Here is a 24110-nt window from a genome sequence, read left to right on the forward strand (position 1 = left end):
ATCCTCATCCTCTCGCCCACACTCTCCAATACCTCCTTCTACTGTATCTGCCACCCTCATTCTCCATCACGTCGCTTCTGTCTGCTGTCCTCGTCTTCACTATCATCTTCGCTATCTGTTACCTTTCTTCTAACTTCCACTTCTGCTGCTGTTCATCACTTTACTTTACCTGCTGTCCTCGTCCTACCTGCCACCCTCGCACTCTCACACTATCTGCTCCTTGTCCTACCTGCCACCCTCGCTCTCTCACACTATCTGCTCCTTGTCCTACCTGCCACCCTCGCTCTCTCACACTATCTGCTCCTTGTCCTACCTGCCACCCTCGCTCTCTCACACTATCTGCTCCTTGTCCTACCTGCCACCCTCGCTCTCTCACACTATCTGCTCTTTATCCGACCTAATCCCCTCACTCCTTATTACTCACACTATTTGTCACTCTTACTCAACCCTCACCGTAGCTCTCTGACACCTCACTCTACCATCTGTCATTCCTTCCTACACTTAGTTATTTAAAAGTCATTAGTAAAAAAAAAAAAAAATAGCCTTCTTTCCTTTTATATATATTACACAGTTAAATCTAAAACCTGCCTATTGTTTTCAAGCAACGAATTAAATAATATATGTTTTGCCTTTTCCCAGATTTCCCTTATTTGAGACAGTCTATTAATTTGGGTTATTTGGCCCTCAAGTGACTATAATGTTGACTGATCCTCTTTTATATCTAATGTGGTCGTGGATGTATGTGTCGAACTGGGGGCATAAGGGGAGAAAGGAAAGCAAACAGCAACAGGCGTCGTGGTCCTTTTTCGAGGCTGTTTAATATAAAAGAAAAAAATAACCAACATAACTATTCTGTGAGTCGAAGAGAAGGATGGATTTATGATATATTGTAGGGGAAGAATGCTGTGTACACTTAATACTTGTCAGGAGTGGAATACAATATATGTGAATATTAAACTAAAGGTGCATATTTTTGCCCCTCTTGACATTACCCTTCCTAATTCCTTTAAGGTATACTGGTGGCCTTAAGCATTACCGTAATCGTCATCACCATTACGGGGAGAAGTAATTAGAGAAGAGCGTTTTTTTTTCTCTCTCTCTTTTCTATTATCACCATCATCTTCATCATCATCATCAACATCATCATCATCACAATCATCCTTCTTCATCACGCTCGCAGGAAGCTTTCACCCCTAGACGATAGAACAGAACGCATTCAAATGAAACTGGGCCCTGAAAAGCAGGCTGTGAAGCTTATCCCAGAGTCGGTCACATAAAAAAAAAAAAAAAAAAAAAAAAGACGCAACTACACTTGCTCGAAAAGTCTAATCGAGAAGCTAAAACGACTCGGAGTTGTGGCGATGATGCACTATACGCTATTAATCTGAACGACGTAAAATTGCCATCTCTCCATCCTGAATGCTGAGTTGAAACAATAAATTAATCCTAGAATACGATGCTAGTCATGTAAAAGTGTTAAGCAAAGGGTGTAGAGCCGTACACTATCTTTTTCTGACACGGGGCTGCGTGAAATAAGTTGCAAAAGGACGAGAATCTGCCATCTCAAACTGCCATCTCTGTATCTTGACCACTGAACTGCACCATAACAATAGATTAACTCTTGAATATGATGCTAGTCACGAAAAAGTGCTATGCAGAGGGTATAGGGCCGTGCATTGTCTTTTCCTGCAAGTGGACATGAAATAAACTGTGAATGGACGAAACTCTGGGCCAAGTTAGGGTGAAAAAACTAAAGTGATGATGTGCTAATAAAAGTTTCAGCCTTGGACTCTACCGTGTGCCTTGTTTTCCCCTTGTCAACCTGAACCCAGACTCACAAAGAAACTTATTATTTATTCCCTGTCTTTGCTGCTGATTTAATTTTGCAGCAAAGACGAGAAGTATTTCCATATGTCTTGTTTACTCTTCAAAAAAACAAGGCTTAGTGACGAGAAGGAAATTATCGCCAGTTGTGTTATAATCTCGCAGGATGGAAAGGAAAAAGGGAGTGCAGTCATTTTCTTTGCTTCTTGTTCTTCTTATATAATTCTTAGTTACGTGAGGGATTTGATCTTAAGTCTGTTAGTGAATCCCACCTCAGATGTTAAGGAAAAGTTTGTCCTAGATCAAGAAATGCCGAGATACAAAGGGTAACAAGTTAAATGAACCAACACCACTGCTTCAAAATGCTTCGAACCGGTTGGTAAGTGGATGGAGGAGAGGCGGTGACGTGGGGGAGGGGAGGGGGAAGGAGGAGAAGGAAGAGGGGGGAAGAGAGGGGTGAAGTAGTAGAGAGGGTATGGGGGTAAAAGGGGTGGGAGGAAAGGGTGAAAAGAGGAGGGAAAAGAAAATATGGGGAAGGGGGAGTGGGGAAAGCTACGGGGCCAAGGGAAGGGGGAGAAGTAGGGAAGGGGAAGTAGTAGAGCGGTATGAGAAAGGGGGTACGTGGAGGGGAGGAGCAGCATCAGACAGTAGGCAGTTTGCAGCAAGACCTAACGAGAGGAATTCCTGCTCTCCTTCCCCACTCTCAGGTACTGTACGATATGGTAAGGGACTTTTGTTTTTCTTAGCATCTTTAGGTTACTGTCGTTTTCTCGATTTTAGAGGCTTGCTAACACCTCGTCCATATAGATTCATTCTCCTTGGTGGAATTGAACACTAAGACTTTCTCGGTCAAATTAAGATTAATAATGTACGTTATTTTTCTCTTTTTAGCATCGAAATCGTTTACAAAAATTAGCTGGAATAGAATGCTCGAGTTTCTCTCCCTCCAAAAAGTTAATATTATTTTTTCTCTCTCTCTTTAGCATTGAAATCGTTTACATAAATACCACGGGAGATAATAGTAAAACGGCATATGCAGAAGTGATCTTGTAATGACTATACGCTCTTCACCATATCTTGGCTCAGATTTTCACCCCTGTAGAGCTGATTTCACATAACTCAGTGGCAGAAAATTACAGTACAGTACTATGGCTCTGCATCCTTTCCATATCATTTCTTCGTGACTGCCATCATGTTACACACACACACACACACACACGTATTAGATGATAAAGTACGTAATCGGGGCGAAGTGGTTAACCCTTTCAGCCCGAGGACGTCTTTCAAACTTTCACCACTAGGGGGCTTTGAAGTACAGTAAGCTTCTCCGATGGTACGTATGGTATGTCACGTACTGAGTTAACTTGCCTTGCCCACAATGCCCAGCTCTGCCCTGCCCTGCCCTGCCCTGTCCTGCCCTGCCCTGTCCTGCCTTGTCCTGCCCTGCTTTGCCTTGCCCTGTCCCGTGCTGCTCCCTCCTAACCTGCCATGCTCTGCCTTCTCCTATCCTGTACTACCCTACTCTGCTCTGTTCTCTCCTGCTATGGCCTCTCCGCTCCTCCCCTCCTCCTCCTCTCCTTCTCTTCATCTCCTCCTCCCCCTCCTCCTCCTTATCTTCCTCTCCTCCTCCTCCTCCTCCTCCTCCTTCTCATTTCCTCCTTCCCCTCTCCATTTCTTCCTCTCCTTCTCCTCTCCTCTCCTCTCCTCTCCTCTCGCTGCCTTGGCCTACCCTGCCCTATCCAGATTCACTTCAATTGGACCATTCTTATTTGTACGCTCATCATCTTTAAGCAGATAATTCCATCCCATTAAACCCATACTCAGCATATGATTCCCGGACAACTAATTTCCAAATGGGAGACTATAGTTAAAAATCTAATTGCAAAACTATGCTTTAATAACTAATGCCAGGGTGACTGATGATACGCGAACAATAATAAATGTACTTTACTAAACCTCATATAATGCTCCCTAAGCACACAACGAAAGCTCGTTTACAAAAATTACTTTTCTCTAAAATGTTGAACAGTATGAACAATACTGGCCAGAAATTCCTCAGGTACACCATGTTACGGAAGCCAAACATTTGGCGTAAGGTGAACAGTAAGGGAAAGGCAGCCTAGAATTCCTTATCATTCATGTCACAGAAAGCGAAAATTTGACGCAAGAGTATGCAGCCGAGACACTCACCCTGCTATACTCAATTACGGGCAGAAGCAGAGATGATCTTATAGCACCGATGTATTAGCCATTTTGGTCTACTTAGAAGGCTTTATAACACCTTTTTCCTGGCGACAAATTTTGCATAGCTGTGAATTTTGCATACTACGTTATATATTTGTATTTCCAATATCGATTTGAAAGGTTTAAGCAATATGAAAAAGGCAAAAGTGACACGCAAATATATCCTAGTAAGGTGCTAAAATACCTCCTAAATCGACGATAATATGGCCAATGTGTTTTAGTTTCTTTCTCGAGGACAAAAATTGGTTCATACACATCAGCACTGTTACTTACCGACATCTCTGCTCAGTCGAGATGGCCATCCCTCCACTGTGCTGCTAGTGTTATTATCCTCGTTGCAATGGCACTACACGGTGATAGAAACTGAACCGTTAAGCACTGTCACTTGATGATATGCAACTGTACGAACTGTGGTAATTAGAAAAGTTAATAGCCATCATCTGAATATTTTTTGATGCAGGACTGCCACGAAAGTTAGCTTGTAAGCACTATAACTGAACTCCACAGTCCACACCACACACACTGAGGCTAACTGACACACAAACAGCACTCCCCCACACCCCGCGCACACTGACTGGAGATGTCTATGAAGCTGATGCCTTAAGACGGTGAAGTGTTTAGTTTGCCTAGACTTCCACTTTACAAGGCAAAAGCAAATCACTGTTAGTTTTGGCACTCACGTATTCTTGAGAATATTTAATAAGGCGTCTTCCAGCAATAAACATATTCACCTTTTACGGAGGATGTAGTAAATTCATGTAAAATAAAAAAATGCTGATTTTCTTGAAGTTTATTTGGAGATTCGAACGAGCGATGCAAGCAGACACCCCACACCATGGTCGAAATCCACTGAGGTAGGAGGAAAAGGAAGTGCCTAAAAAAAAATCTGCTAAAGAATACTGTTTGAAATTTGTCTTCGCCATAACAAAGAAAGGGTGATTATAAGACAATTATGTTATCTCTCTCTCTCTCTCTCTCTCTCTCTCTCTCTCTCTCTCTCTCTCTCTCTCTCTCTCTCTCTCTCTCTCTCTCTGTTTTCAATCTATGGGCTCCCTAAGATTCCACTTTCCGACCTTTAGGCTGATAATTAAACAGGATATCTCTTTATCAGCAAAACAGAACAGCGTTAAATCATCATCATCATAATCACCATCATCATTACCCTGCCCTGCCCCACTCTGCCCTGTCCTACCCTGTCTTGTCCTGTCCTGTTCTCCCCTCTCCTACCCTGTCATGTCCTGCCCTGTCTTCTGCCCTACTTTATCCTATCCTATCATTATCCTACCCTGTCCTACCCTGTAATGTCTTCTATTTCTTTTCCCTTCATTTCTTCAACTTTCCCTTCCATTCATTTCCCTGTCCTTCCCTTCCAGTCCCCCTCCCTTCCCTTCCTTTCCCTTCACTTCCATGTTCTTCCTTTCCCTTCCTTCCCTTCTCTGTTCTATTCTTCCCTTCCTTGCCTTTCCCTTCATTTCCCTGTCCTTCCCTTCCTTTCTCCTCACTTTCCTGTCCTTCCCTTCCCATCGCTGCCCTTCCCTCCTCATCCCTTCCTTTCCGGTTTTCCCATGTTTTCTCTCCTTTCCCTCCCTGTCCTTCCTTTCTCTATGCATCCCTTCTCTGTCCCGCTATTCCCTTCTTTCCCTTCCCTTCCCTGCCCTTTCCCTTCCCTTCCCTGCCCTTCTATTCACTATCATTTCCTTCACTTCCCTGCTATTTCCCTTCCTTCACGTCACAGCTGTCTCCACCACCACCATCAACACCACCACCCCCACATCCACTAACACCACCACCACCACACACCCACTAACACCACCACCACCACATACACACCAACACCACCACCACCACACCCACTAACACCACCACTACAATCACACCCATTAACACCACCACCACACCCACTAACACCACCACTACAATCACACCCACTAACACCACCACAACCACCACACCCACTAACACCACCACTACAATCACACCCACTAATACCACCACCACCACCACACCCACTAACACCACCACCACCACACCCACCGACACCAACACTACAGTCACACCCACTAACACCACCACCACCACCACACCCACTAACACCACTACCACCACCACACCCACTAACACCACCACCACCACCACACCCACTAACACCACCACCACCACCGCACCCACTAACACCACCACTACCATCACACCCACTAACACCACCACCACCACCACCGCACCCACTAACACCACCACTACCATTACACCCACTAACACCACCACCACCACCACCACTAACACCACCACAACCACCACACCCACTAACACCACCACCACCATCACATCCAATAACACCATCACCACACCCACTAACCACCACCACCAATACATCCACTAACACCACCACCACCACCACACCCACTAACACCACCACCACCAATACATCCACTAACACCACCACCACCACCACACCCACAAACACCACCACCACCACCACACCCACTAACACCACCACCACCACCACACCCACTAACACCACCACCACCACCACACCCACTAACACCACTATCACCACCACAACCACTAACACACCACCACAACCACTAACACACCACCACCACCATACCCACTAACACCACCACCACCATACCCACTAACACCACCACCACCATACCCACTAACACCACCACCACCACACCCACTAACACCACCACCACCACACCCACCACCACCACTACCACCTCCACACCCACCAACACCACCACCACCACACCCACCACCACCATACCCACTAACACCACCACCACCACACCCACTAACACCACCACCACCACACCCACTAACACCACCACCACCACACCCACCACCACCATTACCACCTCCACACCCACCAACACCACCACCACCACCACACCCACCAACACCACCACTACCATCACACCCACTAACACCACCACCACCACCACACCCACTAACACCACTACCACCACCACCACCACATACATTAACACCACCATCACCACACCCACTAACCACCACCACCATAACATCCATTAACACCATCACCATCACACCCACTAAGACCACCACACCCACTGTCACCACCATTGCCACCACACCCATTGCCATCACTACCACAACCACACCCACTGCCACCATTTCCACAACCACACCCACTGCCACCACTACCACCACACCCACTGCCACCATCACATGCAGTGCCATCACTACCACCACAGCCATTGCCATTACTACTGCAACCACACCCATTGCCACCACTACCACAACCACATCCACTACCACACACACACTGCCACCTCACTTACATCCGCCACCACCACCACCAACCCCACTCCTACCACCATACCACCACATTCATTGCTACCACCAACTCCTGTCCAATACCTCCACCATAGTGAATTGTTCAGCTCTTAACTCAACTTTTTTATTGACGATTAAATTTGCCATGATAAAATTGTGATGACACCAATATTGCCTTTTCTCTTAGACATTTTCGTGCTATGAAGAACTAACAGAGAGAGGGTTCACTGCTGTTGTGATTCATGGCTAATGAACATCATCACCATCCCAACCTTATTTCTCACCTGCCTTCATTTTACCTATAACCTTCCTTCCCTGCAGTGCATTTCCTGATGTTCATATCTAAGCATTTCTCAAAACAATATCCACTTCATAATGCATATGAGGGTAGAGACCATTCTGTTGACTACCAAGTGATAAAAGAATGCAATCTTTGTCATGTGTATTTCCATAAAAACAGTGCATCATGTATCGATTTCAGTAATTTGTCAGCTATTTTCCTTCCTCAGTATCAGTACCTCATTCATTTGAACATTCACTTATCCACCTACCTTCTTTTGTGACTGTTCATGCCACCTGCTTCTCTCGTAATCACTCACAGTTATTTTCAAAACCCAATTCATATCCATCCCCTGAATGTGGACGTACTATTTTAACACACTCTAACATTTTTGTTAATAGCGCTTCTTCCTGCACATTTTTCATAGAGAGGAAAGGGCAGACACCCAACAGCAGCACCTCATCAAGTGAGTGGAGTGCTGCTGTCGGCTGTCTGCCCTTTCCTCTCCTCCATCGTTCTTTCCTTCCATCCTCTTCTGTCTTTCTTTCCTTGTCCTTCTGCCTACAGGTGACTTTACACTCCCTCCTCTGTCTTTCTTTCCTTCATTCATTCCTCTTCCTTCTGCCTGTGGTTAACTCCACACTGAGTGACAAACCAAATGGTTTCCCTTACACCAGGAAACCATTTACTATGCTGGGTGGTAACCGTATAACCAAATTTGGGGGCCTGGTGGTTTAGTGGGTAATTATTGCACTCTAATCGGATTGAGTCGGTGTACAGTAGGTTTATATCCAAGGGATGGTTGGGGTTCAATGCCCACTTCATGCCCCTCAGGGATGAGTGAGGCTTGTCACTCTTATCTTAAATGTCGAGACTAACTACCTAGCCCCGGGGCCCCTACGTTCCTCATAGGGCAATGTAGGATTGGATGATGGATGGATGGATGGATCTTGAATTCATATCTCAAGTCTGTCAAAGAAAAAGACTGATCTACTTGGAACAAGAAGGTGTTCCTAAAATTCCCACATGTAAAAGCATTGGTAAATACTGAGAACTTATGTTATCAGCCACTAAATGAGAAGAATAAAAAGACATCAGTGTTACATTCTCCGAAATTTAATATAAACTAACAAAAGTATTATTCTAAAGTCATTCAGTACAAAATGTCAGATATACTGTGAGCAACACTGCTCACTACATACTCAGTCATAATCTCACTTAAGCTGTTGAACCAGGATGAATATAATTTTATGGAAACAAAAATATAATGTCACTTAAAATGTACTTCATACAGAACTTAAATCACACCAAAAAAAACTGTAGGTTGTAATGCAAATGTTTTTTGGTGCTGTCACTAAATTAGTATTGTGACCTATGGGCTTCATGATTTGAACCTTAGCAATATCTTGCATGATGTTTTATTATGTCTGACAGGTCTATCATTTATTTCAACAAGTGAAATATACATAAAAAAAATTACCTATATCTGGGTCTTGAATAAGCAAAGCAGTATGAGCCAGTTCCATATTATTCATTCTGAGGTGTAGAGGCCAAAGGTTAGGTTACCATTTAAAGTGATGTGACTGGCCTATTCCCTTGGTTACAATACATGCTCAGAACACCTCCAGCCCCCTCTTGGGAATTTGAGCCTGCATACAGTGCACAACCTTCACCCTAAATGATGCCTTAGACCACTAGACCACCAAGTGTCTACTAAATGAAGCAGAGTACTGTATATGGTACATTAAGTGCCTGGAGACACTTCTTTCACAGCCACACTAAGGGTTCTGAAGGCACCAGTCAAAAGCATTCTGGAAGAGTTTTGCCCAGGGTGCAGTGACTCTGGGCCCCTGGTGTTGCTGAAGGAGGGGCGGAGCAAGGTGGGGCCACTGCCAGGTAAGGACACAGCGCTCAGGGTGGGGCATCAGGGCCAGATGACGTCCACAAGATGAGGTCATGCCAGCCACACCACCTGACACACAAACACATCACAAACATAAGAATCAGGTAGGCTGGTAATCACTAACAAATGTGGATAAAGTAGGATGAAAACACAATGCACATTAAAGGAAAAATGCTAAGAAGCAATATGAACAAGTGGAAAAGGATATTACTGATTCCACCAGACAGTTCTATTCACCTTTTAAGAGGGCTCCTTCACACCACATGGACTTAGGTCTTTAATCCAATGTAACTTGCAATACTTTGGTGATAGAAACTCTGTGTACAAACAGCTAGATAAGGAGTTTATTAAGAGCTCACAGTAAAATAGTCTACCCGACCAGGCTGCCTGATATCAACTGATGCAATAACGCCGTCTTCAGGCGTGGGAAAGCATACTGACCTAGCAAATTTAGTGGGGGCATGTATGCATTGGGGGGGGACATATATACATCAGGGGTAGACATATTGTGGAGGGGGTACACCAATGATGTAGTTTCACACTCCTCGTGCTATCCGCAGATAACTATATTCACTTTAGGATAACCTTTTCAAACACCATGGTTTAAAAACAGCCTACATTAACCCTTTTACTAACAGAAATGATTCTTAACAAAACTCATCACAAGGTATGAAGAAAAAAAAAGTCATCAGGATAGAGGAGTTAACAGTAATTATACTAATTCAGTACTGTACCAGGAATATCTTGCAATGAAACTAGTGGAGTGACTTGCCTGGTGATCCATTAGGGTTGTGGGGGTAGCGGATGGTGGGAGAGTCTGTGTGATCCAGGTACCTCAATGCCACATACCCATCACCCTCCACTGTTTTCGCCACACCATCACTGCGATATGTGAAGCGACCTGCAGCACCACACCACCAGTCAGAATTTATAGCACACAAGACATGGTTCAACTTTGTCAGTAGGCTTATCTGTCTTATAAATAGTGTACATGAGCTACGAAGAGTCTGGAATTTTGAGGGAAATTGTACTGTATCGTCACTGCCTTAGTCCAGAGAGTAATGCAAAACACTAGGCTTGTGACACTATGCACTCATCTATTCCATCTATTTAAAGATAATTTTTGCTCTACTTTTCCTTGAAGATTAGATTATCCTCTTTGCTGTTTTATAAGTAAAGTCCTATGATCATTCAATAGCCAAACACACATTATAAGAAATGGTGTTACTGCACACCTGATAGCCATACTCTAATACACAGTTATTTTCCACTAGGACCACAATCATTTGTATAATTCAAGGACAGTAGTGAGTAATCTGATGATGAATAACCATGTATATTCCTCATTCAGCACCAGTAGTGAGTAATCTGATGACAAATAACCTTAAATATTCTTAATATCACCTCTCACTCAACCTTAACTGAAAAAGTATGACAAAATTAAAAGTATACAGTCTGGTAAAGACTCTCTGTGAGGAAGTGGCAAATTTAATTCAGTTGCATATCATACATGTCTTGCATCTGAAGTAGCAAAATCATCTGAGACAATAGTAGCGTGTTATTAACCTCCTCTTCTATAAAAAGACCTATTGATGCCCACTATATCTGACAGTAATTTGCAAAACCTACGAAATCATGTTCCTACTATCTAGCCTGTTGCTGGATGTAACTTGGAATGCACACTAATTTCATCTAATGCCTACAATTTAGTACTACATAAGTGGCCATTGCAAAACTGGAGCTTACATACACATTCACCATCTCATTTTTGAAGAACACAACAGCTGGTGGATGTACTGAGTGGGAGGAAAACATAGTGACAAGATTATTATTGTTATTATTATTTCATCAAATCTCAAATTGTGTCATCTCCAACCTCTGTGTAGTCTAAAATATTAAAGAAATAAATAACTTAGGCTCTTTGCTGTTTCCCTCCCTCCTAATCCCTCCAACTGCCTTTGTGAACCAGTCATAACCATTTATCTTGAAACAGTATTAAATCATCATCATCATCATCATCATCATCATCATCATCATCATCATCATCCATCATCATCATCATCATCATCACCACCACATGACCTTTACTGCCACCTAAAGATGGGGTGAGGCAGGATCCTGTAACAATGAAAGTGAATGCATAAAAATCAGGGCTGAGACAACAGCATCCCAAGTGAAAGAGACCACACAGTCATTCACACATCATTCAAGCTTTTGGAGTCTTGCTCTAATAAATACTCTAGATCTCACCTTCTCCATGAGCAACCCACACTCCAAGTTTTGCTCCAGCCATGTCCTTCATCAGTATAGATTTTGAGTCCTCCACAAGAACTCTAGACCACCGGGATTCAAAGCGGCCTGACAAATTGCTGACAAGACGCACTGCAGGCTTGTTTTCCTCTGTGGAGATATAAGATACAAGGTGGTTATCACAGCAAGCCCATTTCATTCTGACACATCCATTATTCTTCATTTATAAAGTAATTTAACCCTTTCAGCCTGATAATACTCTCCTTACATTTTATTCCTACTACCCCCAAATAATTTTCTTCATGTTAGGGGAAGCTTTTTGAACTGCAGGGGTTAGATAGAGCCTAAATTAGGTCATTTACTACAAGAGTTCCTTAATAAGTTTAATAAAATGGCCTGGTGATAGAGAAAATTATAAACAGACAATAATGGGGTCAATGGTAGTTCACATATGTTCTATCCATGAAGTAAACCAAAAACTAGAGAGATTAAAGAGGACTCTGCATACCAGGATTAATGCACACAAATGTAAAGTATGGTATTACCTAGATCAACATAAAGTCCAACAGTATTCTCTACACCTTAACCTTGTATATATCTATCATCTCTTCATTCTGATACCATGCTGTAACAAGAGAGTAATGCTAAATCATGATGCCAGTCATGAAAAAGAGCTATAAAAGGATGTAGAGCTGTAGGATTGTCATATTCCACTTATGAGCTACTAGAAAATGCTGCAAAAAGAACAAAAATCTCCATTGTGTTAAGTACACAACCTATAACTTATCTTAATATTACAGGTTCAAGTGAGGTACTGACCATGATCCTGAGGTGGGTCAAGCCAGCCTAAGAGAGCCATGAGCTGACAACCATTGCACACACCAAGGGAGAAGTTGGAGGGGTTGTGGCGCCAGGAGTCCAACACCCCACCCAGTCCACCACCCCGAACTACACCAGCCCAACCCACTGCTGACCCCAACACATCTGCATCAATGTAAGAATTGCTTAGTCGTCACCATCATCATCAGAATCATACCACACCACTGACCTAAGCACATCTAGCCAAGGTTAGTACTGTAGTGTTAATCATCATCATCATCATCATCAATATGTAACAATATATAAGAACAGTATTAGTGAGATCACTGCTTTCATTTTCTTTTAGAAGACCACATTAGTGGCACTGTACTGGCATGCTCTAACTATTTATTTAAACAATATCACACCGTAATTATGAAAAAAAAAAAAAAAAAGTTTATGCATTAAGACAGAAGTAAACTACTAGGATTAAGAGACATCCAGTACACAAATGGTACCAGCATAGCTGAAGCCTCCTGGGAAGACCAGTCCCCTGAAATTGTTGACTGAGGTTTCTCCAGTGAGAAGGTCAGTCATGGTAACATCATGGACATGGAACCCTGCCTGTATAAGAGCCGCTACCATCTCTCTGTCCCCATTACTGCCTTCCTCCCGCACTACTGCTACACGAGCCACACTCACACCACGCTCTGGTCCTGCAACACACAGATAAGTACTCGTGCTACACTGCTCCCAAAAGAATCCTTAGCAAGTCAAAACTGTTATGCACAATTAGTAAGAGGGCACTGCAGAATCTAGCTCAGTCAAGAAACTCGTAAGTGGCTGGAAGAAATTTAGAGGTGTTTTCTTCAAGCAAAATGCAGGAGTTCCCATTTTGCAGTAAAGAAAACTGTATATCTCACATATGATAAATTTAATATTTTTTAGCAACATAACATGGGCAGCTAAGAATGATAATGTTCACAGAGTTAAGCACACTGAAATGTGCACAGTGAGGTGGATGTACTATGTCACAACGGGGGATGGAACAAGTGCTGAAAGAACAGGATACATGGGTAATGAATATGGCTGTCAGGTGATGGGAACTGATAAGCAAAAACTGTTTGGACAAGTGGAACAGAAATGTGAGAATAACTTGATGTGCTGCATTAATATGAATACTCAAGAATCCTTCTATGAGCAAAGGAAATGTAGAATGAAGTCCTGATAATGGAACTCAGGGTTAGGGGACCTGATAAGGATATTGCAGGAGATTGTAGATCTTGAAGAGTGGACATCAGATGAAGAACAGGAACTAATGCAGCCAGGAAACACTCTTTTATTATGCATATACAGTATGCAAAATTATTCTACAAGTGCCATTGCACCAATTTCATTAATTTTTTGGCTAAAATATATACATAATTATACAACATTGTAAGGTTTGAGGAGCTTCTGGGAATAATGTACTATATATATATATCTATTACCTTGGTAGTCTATCTTTCCCTTTGCCTGCAGCCTACTGTATCTACATACTGTATCTCAGAATTAAAAGTGATAAAGAATTTGGCTCATTTCATTTGTTTTTCTATGACAGTGTGAAATTTTGCAAGCTTTAGGTCTCTGGATCCTTCTCCCTGGAACAAGAATATAATGCAGCAGTTTCATGTTAGCTTGGGGAGGGGAAAACTCTTAATAACAAACTGCTACCCATATGGTACAGTGATCCTGCAAGTATGGTACTGTAATTACCTGTGACAAAGTCCCTATATGTGAATGGTACATGATAGGAAGTGTGGGCATAACTGGCAAGGCTGGTGTACTCTTCATCAGCACAGTCTGGGTTGACTTGCAATTTCTCCAGTTGGTAACTTGTTTCCTCCCACAGCTGGGCCACCTCCAGCACACTCATACTGATGGCTGCCCGTCCACCCACATGAATGTTTACCTGTGAATAAAAATCATTTAACAATCTGTAGGAAGTTTCTACTCATTACATAACACTACATGAAAATGGCACCAATCTTCCTCATAAGAAATCCCTATATTGTGTTGTCTATGGTAGAGCTGATGTTTTCCATGGGCTGGAAGCTAAATCATGTGCCAAAACCAGCCAAATACTCTCCAACAGTTGCTAGAAGTTGTTGGGAAAAAGAAATTTTGTGCAATAATATCTGTAACAATGTGTGTAATGGCTTGTACAGTACTTAGAGTATGGTCATCCACAAAAAGGTTCACCAAACAACTGTACTATGGCCAAATGTGTCCTGCCTCACAAGTGATGACTATGTGTCTTGGTATCAAACTTGTGGCCACAATTCAGTTTCATTGCAGCACTTTCCAGGGTCAATGGTAGGTACCCATCAATTACCTACAACCTATTTAGGTGAGTATGTAAGTTTCATCTCATATGCTCATCTCAACAGCAAGACTTGTTCAGGTTCATCAGACAAGACAAGCAATGTGTACTGTAGTTTAATACCAAAGTTCATACACTAACACCTACTGGTAACCACACAAAATACAATATACATATAGTACTGTACATACAGTATGTTAGAATCATTGTTCTATCTATCTATCTATCACCAGATGCCTCAATCCCATTTGGGGTGGCCACAAACAAATTGCCTCCACATCGCCTTGTCCCCCGCCATTTCACTGCCCTGCTCCCAACTCACACCCCCCTCTCTCATATACCTCTCCACCCCATCCCTCCATCTCATCCTCGGCCTTCCCCTCCCTCTTCCCCCCTCCACCTCACTCACATACACTCTCTTCATCAATCTTTCACCCTCCATCCTCTCCACATGGCCAAACCACCTCAGTGTGTTCCTCATAACGCTTCCTATCACATCCACATCTACATCACAACGCTCCTTTATATCCTCATTCGTCAGCCTGTCTCTCCATGTGACTCCACAGGCTCCTCTTAAATAACTCATTTCCACTGCTCTCACTCTTGACTTGTGTCCTTCCAACAACATCCAAGCTTCACTTCCATACGTTAGAGTTGGTATCACAATACTGTCATGTAGTAACTTTTTCACTTCCATGCTCACTTCCCTGTTTCTTATCACTGCTTTCAAAGAACCAGCAACTCATTGTTCTTACCGTAACATTATTGCTTTTATTTTGGGGGATATATATCTCCACACGCAAACTGTCTACAACAACTTGGTTTGGCTGATGATTAGGAGACACTTTTCTGTATCAGCCTACCTTATATGGATTCTTTTTGTTTTTGTATGAATTTCTCTTTTTCCAAACTTCATTATGTCACCCCCACTTTTCCCATCTTATTACCTTAATTAATTATTGTAATTATAATTTTTCTGTTTTATTCATGCTATGATCACAAGATTTAACTAAGCTTATAGGAGATTTTTCTGACAGGAGGGATTAGATGCAGTGAAATACAGTATTGCATTACTTTGACTAACAGTGGAAGACCATATCCCCTGTAATCTCTGTACCAGTTTGAAATGCTGCTACATACCTTAGCATGAGGGCCTGCTTCAGTAGTAGTACCAAGGATACAGGTCCCAGGCACCCCAGCACTGTGGAACTCCTGCACAACCCTGGCTGCATCCTCATTATCCACCTCCATCACCCACCTGTAGGTAAGACATATTTTGTTGTAAAAATACCCCCGTTAATACCAATACACCAATCCTGTACGAGACAGCCCTAGCATGTATTCAATATGGACGGTGGGTGTTAACGCCGAAGTGGTGACATGTAGAGGTGTATGGTATGTGGGAGGACTACTGGGCAAGCTGTGATGCCTATGCCCAGAGTCGGACACACACACACACACACACAAAAAAAAAAAAAAAAAAAAAAACACACACTATCTAGTTGAACTTGGTTTAAAATTGCATTCTCCATTTTGAATGCTAAGCTGTAACAAGAAATTAATATTAGATTATGGTACTAATCTTGAAAGAGTTTTACAGAAAGCATATGTAGCCCCAGTATTGTCTTATTCTGCCAATGAGCTACAAAAACTAAGCTGCAAATGGATGGAAATCTCTGCTATGTTAAAATTAACAAACTACAGACCTGCTCACTACATGGAATACTGAGGACAAACTACAGCATAATAATAATGCCTTCATATTATGGTATACATTTGGTATTAAAAAAAATAATAATAATTATCAGACCTTGCCAATCCTTACACTCATGGATTTCCTTCTCTGGGGTTTTGCAGAGGACACTGTCTTATGACCGCTGCTAAAGTCACAAGATTTGGAGACACAGAACATTTAACAATCTCTCGTGAAGACTGTTCAAGATGTACTTCGAGCAGTGTGCCATTAAGCAACGGAACATTAGGAGGACTACTTGCAGTACCATGCAAACATCCATTCATCCATCATCCAATCCCATAATACCCCATCAGCAATGTATGGACCCATGGTTAGGCTACTCAATGCAACCATTTAAGGTAGGAGTCACCAATCACTATTCAACAAGTGGCTTTATGTGATCTATATACCTCAACCACTCCTTGGATTTAAACCATTATGGACCACATCTGGTTGAAGCACTTTAACCCTTTAGACTACCAGACATCTTTGTGTTGGTTATATGCTTACTATAGGAAATTATTATAAGTTAATCTATACATCAAAGTCCAGGACTATGGGACCTCCACATACCCAGTCTCCTCATTGAAGAGTGCTGCAAGAATGGATGGAACTTGGTCAAAGGCAGTGGGTAGGGGAGAGGGTGCAGGGGGTATGTCCACATCCATGCCACCCCACCCACCCACACACATTTCCAGTAGACATGTAGCAACCCCACCATCGCTCACATCATGTAGGGCCAGTACACGACGCTCTGAGGAAAACATACTGTATAACTCACATGATATTAAGGCCCCTATTCTAATTAGATGAGGAGCCACTATAGTACATATTCCTTAGTTATTCACTTTGCATACTACACCTTATCATTTTCCTGTGCAGTACACCCTCCATTGACATGGCTAATGTGGGGGTATTAAAACTACCATGTAAACAGAAATGTGTAAATCATGCAATAAGAACCATTGTTATTCAGCTGATGTAGGACAACATCCAAGAACTTTCCCAAAGTCCCTGTCTACCTCTACCAAAAACATGCATAAAAAACACTGGTCATTTGGCTTAAGAAATGGTGCACGAACAAGAATATAGTGCAGTGGGAATAATTGGCCAATAAGTAGAATTTTAACTTGCTCTGATACACAATGATGTGACAGTTGATTTATCAGTGGGTAATACCTGAGGTTAAAGGGACTTAGCAGTGGCTCTAATGCCTTAAGGGCTGAAGCTAGGCCTCAAAACACTCAAAGTCACTCCCCCAGGATTTGTCAAAGGCTTGTCTTAGTGAGTATTTTGAATGGCAGTAAACAAAAATGGACTGCTTGTTTGCTACTTTTCCTTGCATATGGAATTGGAACAGGACTGGAGTAGAGGTTTTATGCTGACAAGTAAACAGTGTTTTGTGCAATTGGAGGGTGTATAAATGAAGTGTCTACTGTATGTTATCATGGTCTTGTAGTATCAACACAGGTTCAATAAATAATCCAGGAGAAAATGCCATATACAGAAACTTACTGGTAAGGATGAGGTGCACAGAAGCCTTCTATAGCTTATGGGAATTTGGGCTTAAGGCTACACAATTAACATCAGACAGTTTACATAATACAACCCCAGAAAGCATAAGACTACCTTCTCAACACTCACATCATGCAAGACCAGTCAAAGCTGCTGCTAATCTTGGTAACATTAGTACCTAATATGAAATTTAAAGTACACAGCTTACACAATATAAGGATGAAGTAATCTTGGCAACATATTACGCATGGTAACTTGTTTGACATTTATGCAGTCAAGCACAACCAGCACCTATCACTCTAAGGATATAAAATTATCTTCGTAATCCTTCCTGTAACTTACAGTATGTGACGTTTAGGATACACAGGAATGAACTAAAGTTATACATCACTGGAGTCAAGGGGTTAATTACTAACCTTTGATCATCTTCTGCAGGAGTGTGAAGGCAGCCACAAAAGCCTGTACATGGTGGTGCATAACATCAGGTACATCCCGACCCACCTGACCGTACACCTGAGCCAGTGCAGACCCAGCCAGGCGAGCATGTTCAGGCACCACCCTCACCCACACAACTGACCCATGCTCACCCACACTGGGGCTCTTCAGGTCTGGTGTCACAACCTGCAGGCAAGGTGAGGCACACAAGGATGAATGAACATGCACTGAAGGGTAAGACACACAAAGCAGGGTAAAGCAGATAAGGAAGGGTGAGGCGTGCATAAGAGGGTGAAATACTAGTTAATGCAATTATACTGTATTCTCCACTAAAACGATTTTTTTTTTTTTTCAAAATACTTCAATTTATCCATAATATTAAATGAATATGTGAAAGGTGTCATTCTTTTAAAAGAGTACAGTACAGTACGGTACTCAGTTAAACCATTGATCTGGTGATATACATCAGTTAATTCTTTTTACTGCTAAATGAGTTTATTCAACTTAAGGAAAAATCAGGATGTCAAGCGGTTACTAGAAACTCTCTAACCCCATAACTACAAGAATTTTCTCCAAAGTTAACAAAGTCATTTGTAGGTAGCAAAAAAAATAATACATCATTGAAATGAAGGGAAAAAAAACAGTAAAATTACCTTGGTGATATCTGTGCAAGGGGCATAGGCAGAGACCACAAGTGAGCCTGGAGCCTTGACAATCCCCATCCCACTCTGGCCTGGCACCCTGGCTGCCATGCTCAGAGAGTCCTTCCCACCATCAACACCGATCCCTGTCCATCGCATGACTTCACACATGGCCCGACATGCTTGGTACAGTGCCCACCCCTCCCCAGGCAACTTGGCAGCCCACATCCAGTTGGCAGAGCACTTCACATCCTAGTCAGAGGAAGAGAATATACTATCATCAACATTAGGGGTTCACACTGTCTGACCAAATTAATACAGTATGTATCATCAATATGCCAAACCAATACATGATCCATATTGGTTCACACATTCTGTTAATACCTAGATTAATAACATTAATATTTTCTCACCTCAGATACCATAATGGACCCAGCAGTCATCACAGGATGATATTAACTGTAAAATGTGATTCTTATATTTTTCTTGCTAATGTACATTAGTTTTGTGTTAATAAAATTTGGTGATTGATTTGATACACTATACTGGTTTACAGCAAGAGTAATATACCTGTGATGCAGTTTATCAAGAACCAATACAATAAAGTACAAACTACTAATTGTTACCATTATCCCAACCTCTTTTTTCGCTCAAAGATGGGATGAGGCAGGGTTCACAATGCATGGAAAAAAAAAAAAAAATGACAGGGGAACTAATCAATGGTATATCCAGTCAAACAGGTCACACTCTCATTCACTCCCCATCCAAGCCTACAGAATCCTGATTCCACCCCACTGGCAGATAAATGAATTGTGCCCACGAAGCACAGTTGCAGTCAATAATTATGTTATATGACAGGTTCTGATCTTATTAAACAAGTTTTCAATCCATTCCAACTAACTTGAATATTACTGAATAGTTCTGCAAGAGCTCATTAGCTACGTTTTGAAGCAGTTTTGAAAGGCTGTTAAAAAACTGTTGGCCACAGCTCTCGAGTCACTTAAACATAACTAAGTTTTTAAAAAACTGTTGGCCACAGCTCTGAAGTCACTTAAACATAACTAATTAAGTTAGCGAGATCTCCAACAAAACAGTCCAAATTATATAAGAGAACAAAAGTACTGACTACAGCCTCAGAGTCCATAAGTATAATGAAGGCCTCTATTATGGTCAGCTGAGGAAGCTTTCTAGCTCTTCTTCCTTACCTAATTATTTCAGCATGTGTCAGATTAATGGATCCTTATATGTTATTTGTGAAACTGTGTCGATATTAGAGTCATATAAAAGCATACAAGAAATTAATAGTCAGTATTATGCAAATAGATCTCTCAGGAAGAAGTGCTAGAAAGTACCCTAGGCTCATGAAAATACAACCAGATGACTCCTAAAGCAACAATGACCCTGAGATCTGTGAGAGGTGCAGCTGCCAGGTTAGAGAGGGCCTCCAGTACTGTGAGTCTTGCACCAGCTTCAGGGTTTGCCAACATCTTCACTGGCTGCTCTCCAATGCTGGTTGCAGCACCTTCCTGTGGGAGTGGGAATTTCTGAACTGTAGTCATTTACCCAACATTTTTTTAATTCATGGCACTTTTATTTTCCAGGAAGAATAGATTAGGTTAGTCTAGATTAGGTTAGAGTTACCAGGAAATTAAGAAGGAATAAAAACCTAATCTGCAGGCCTAAAGTGGCTTACAACAGGGAAATATACAGCCAAGGTAAGGTTTCACTACCTCCTCACCTGCACAGGAGATATCCTAATCAATTTCATCATCTTACTGGCCAGTCATAACATACATCTCTAATGTGAAAGGTCCATAATGGTAAGTTTTGGTGGAAAGTTTCATAAAGCCTTCATTAATTCCTTTACAGTTTGAGATCCTCCCTAACTTGAATAAAATTATCTGGTGGTAACTTGACCAAAATAAAAAATAAACCACCGAGTTAAAGGGGTTAAAGGGGAAGAAAGTGTACACACATTGGTGAAGTAAGAGGCAGCAGTAACAGCAACATCGGCAAGGGGTGTGTGTAGTGGCCCCACACACTGCTGTTGCACCACCAATCCAGTCACTGACCGGTCAACCTGCATCAAAATACCACAAATGTTATAACTTACAGGGTACATTTAGCATTCTGCACATAATATTTTCTAGTATCATACAGTTATGTGGCCATGAGAATAAAACTGGATCAATTTTTTTTATACATACAGTATTATATCCATCCTCATTCTTTTTCCAACAGATGGGTTGGAGTGAGATCCAGAAATACAGAAAGAGAATATACAAAAAGAATTTAACTGTTATATAAGCAGACTACACAACCATTAATTTACTGTTTGGGGAGTTAGCAAACTGCATGTACCATGGTTTATCAGACAATGGTACAATCAGGGTGAGGACCCAACGATATGCTGCCTGACTTAAATAGGTACAAGTCAAGCGAAATGGAGTCTCCAGAGTTCAAAACATCTGATTGTAACTTTACCTGTGGTAATGGATAGTTTGTGTCTTGGTGCTACATGACCAAGACTATTTAATGTGGTTCTTAATAGATAAAATGTAGTGCCTATTTTTTCTAACCTTGTTAGTTAGGTAACGCTTGCTGGCAACAGAGGGCAGTCTCAGTACTCTGGTCAGTGCCTCCCCAACCTCTACGGAGTCAGGCAGTACCAGCGGCTGTGGTTCTACCTGAGCTTTAGTCCAGTGGAACTCCTGCAACATCATACTTAACCATTTTAGCTGCTGCAGATGCATTTAAGATTAATCAAACTAAAACAGCTAAAACATTATGATTACATTCAAGCAGTGAATTAAAATGTACCTCTCCAAATTTCTTACACATTCTGTTGCTATGGACATGCTTATGTTCTTGTTGTTGTGGCCCTAGGCTGATCTGGACATTAACCCAGTCAACTGTAGGCTGAAGCTGCCCTTCCCCTGCAGGGCAATCCAACATCCTCCTTTAGGGGGAAAGGTAAGGAACTGAAGGATATTTGCTCAGCTGGATAGCGATGCCACCTGGTTATAGCAGTACCACACATGAAGGTGTCACTTTCCAGCACCCAAGTTTAGGTGTTCTATTTCAGTTTTCTGTACACTAGACTTTATACATGTTCCTATGCAAAATCCATTCATATAAGATTTTATTTTTATTTTTTTATACCAACACCAGACAATTTTAACCCCTTGAGATGATAAAGTTAAGCTGTCATGTTATCCTAAAGCCTCCCAAACAATGCTGCCTTTATGTCACTTACAATACTTTTATGGTATCTCACAGACAGTTGTACGCTAACAGCTAATTCTGAATAGCATAATGAATACAATTAAAGATCTAATTCAACAAATGGTGCATTTCTCAAACTGCCCTTTGAACAGCAGGTGTGGCACTTTCACATCTTTCTTTTTGTGTGTATTTTATATGGCTATGGGCCTCTTCTGACTTTGGTGGACAACTTCACATATCCAAATGTGCATCTTTTCTTGGTAGATATCTTATCTTACCTTGATGGGCATATTATCATACCTTAATTGGCATCTTATCTTGATGGACATCTTTTCTAACTTTGGTAAGATCTATATCTTACCTTGAGAGGCATCCTACATGATTAGGGTGGGCATCTTATCTTACTTTGATGGGCACCTTCTTTTACCTTGATAGGCATCTTATCTTACTTTGATGGTCATCACATCTTGGTGGATGCCTTATTGGTACAGTATCTTACCTTGATGAGCACATTCTCTTACCTTGGTGGGCATCTTCCCCAGAACCCAATCTAGGTGAAGGTCCACAGGGTTCTTATCTGACTTGCACCCGTCTTCCATTTTTCCTTCGACCAAGCGCACCTGTGTGTTGGGAAAGTGTCTCTTCATCAGAGAAAAGTAAACCACACTGATAAAAGTAACAGGCAATCCTATTTTACCCTGTTTGAGGTATTGAGGTTGGTGGCTGGGTAACCACTGCCCAGTACAATTAAGGGTAGATGACTAGTCTAACTCTCCTTCGTGGCATTATTTGACTGAAAAACTCCAGTTATCTCCTGGAGACTGACCCTATGCAAGGCTATCACTTAACTGGAATGTTCTAACTACCCAACTAAGTTGCTCTTAAGCAATACATCAATTTTTCTTTAACTTTATTTTTTATGTGATAATAACCATCATATTCATAACTCTCCCATCACTCTCCACTCTTATTTGCTAATGTTAGCCCATTTCATCCAATCCCAGCAGACAAATTAATTCCAATAATCCTAATTTTTTCTGACTGCCTCTTTCTCTCAGTCTATCTCTGGGCTTCCTCTAAGCTAATCTGATTATTCACTTGTCCAAATCTACTTTTGATACTTGTGCTGGTACTTAAATCCTCTATACTGTAATTTTATTTGCCTGTATGCACAAAATTCACACTACTATACCATATATGTTATACATTCCAAATGAAAAAAAAAAAAAAAGACTGCTGATACAATACTGTATTAACATAAAGTCATTCCCTACTGACTGGTGGAGTAATGCTTTACGTGATACAACTTTAAGTAATTTTGTATTAAAAATGTAAGAAAATTAAGCTAATTTCTGACTTCAGATCAACTTCATACTAAATCAGAAGCAACTTTAAGTAAAATGCTGATCTTAATTCATCAGAAACTTAACAATTAACCAATTTTAAGTGACACCACTTTTAATGAGGGCTACTTGTTTAACTTCTGAATTGTAAGTGGCATATGAGATTTTACAGGACATTCTTGCAAATCCTGTATGTACATCTTGCTGTTCTCATTTATATTATTTATGGTATATATTTTTATATATTTCTAG

The 24110-nt window shown here is 41.6% G+C and overlaps 1 protein-coding gene across 1 annotated transcript in view; it reads right to left on the reverse strand.

Annotated features, from left to right (window-relative positions):
• Positions 1-8749: 8749 nt before the first annotated feature.
• Positions 8750-24110, reverse strand: part of Pfas (phosphoribosylformylglycinamidine synthase) — a 35813-nt gene continuing 20452 nt past the window's right edge. Inside the window, exons 16-29 of the mRNA XM_080269516.1 lie at positions 23037-23135; positions 21870-22001; positions 21266-21370; positions 20691-20816; positions 19303-19542; positions 18631-18835; positions 17273-17453; positions 16105-16222; positions 14358-14553; positions 13121-13318; positions 12624-12788; positions 11805-11954; positions 10327-10455; positions 8750-9623 (exon numbers count right to left, since the gene is read on the reverse strand). Of these exons, the coding sequence (XP_080125642.1) occupies positions 9430-9623; positions 10327-10455; positions 11805-11954; positions 12624-12788; positions 13121-13318; positions 14358-14553; positions 16105-16222; positions 17273-17453; positions 18631-18835; positions 19303-19542; positions 20691-20816; positions 21266-21370; positions 21870-22001; positions 23037-23135 (2238 nt within the window). The 3' untranslated portion in view covers positions 8750-9429. The remainder of the gene's footprint in view (positions 9624-10326; positions 10456-11804; positions 11955-12623; positions 12789-13120; positions 13319-14357; positions 14554-16104; positions 16223-17272; positions 17454-18630; positions 18836-19302; positions 19543-20690; positions 20817-21265; positions 21371-21869; positions 22002-23036; positions 23136-24110) is intronic.

The sequence above is a fragment of the Coenobita brevimanus genome, chromosome 34 (assembly GCF_032717465.1).
Source record: "Coenobita brevimanus isolate Jiangsu-jjx chromosome 34, ASM3271746v2, whole genome shotgun sequence".
NCBI classification, from domain to species: domain Eukaryota; kingdom Metazoa; phylum Arthropoda; class Malacostraca; order Decapoda; family Coenobitidae; genus Coenobita; species Coenobita brevimanus.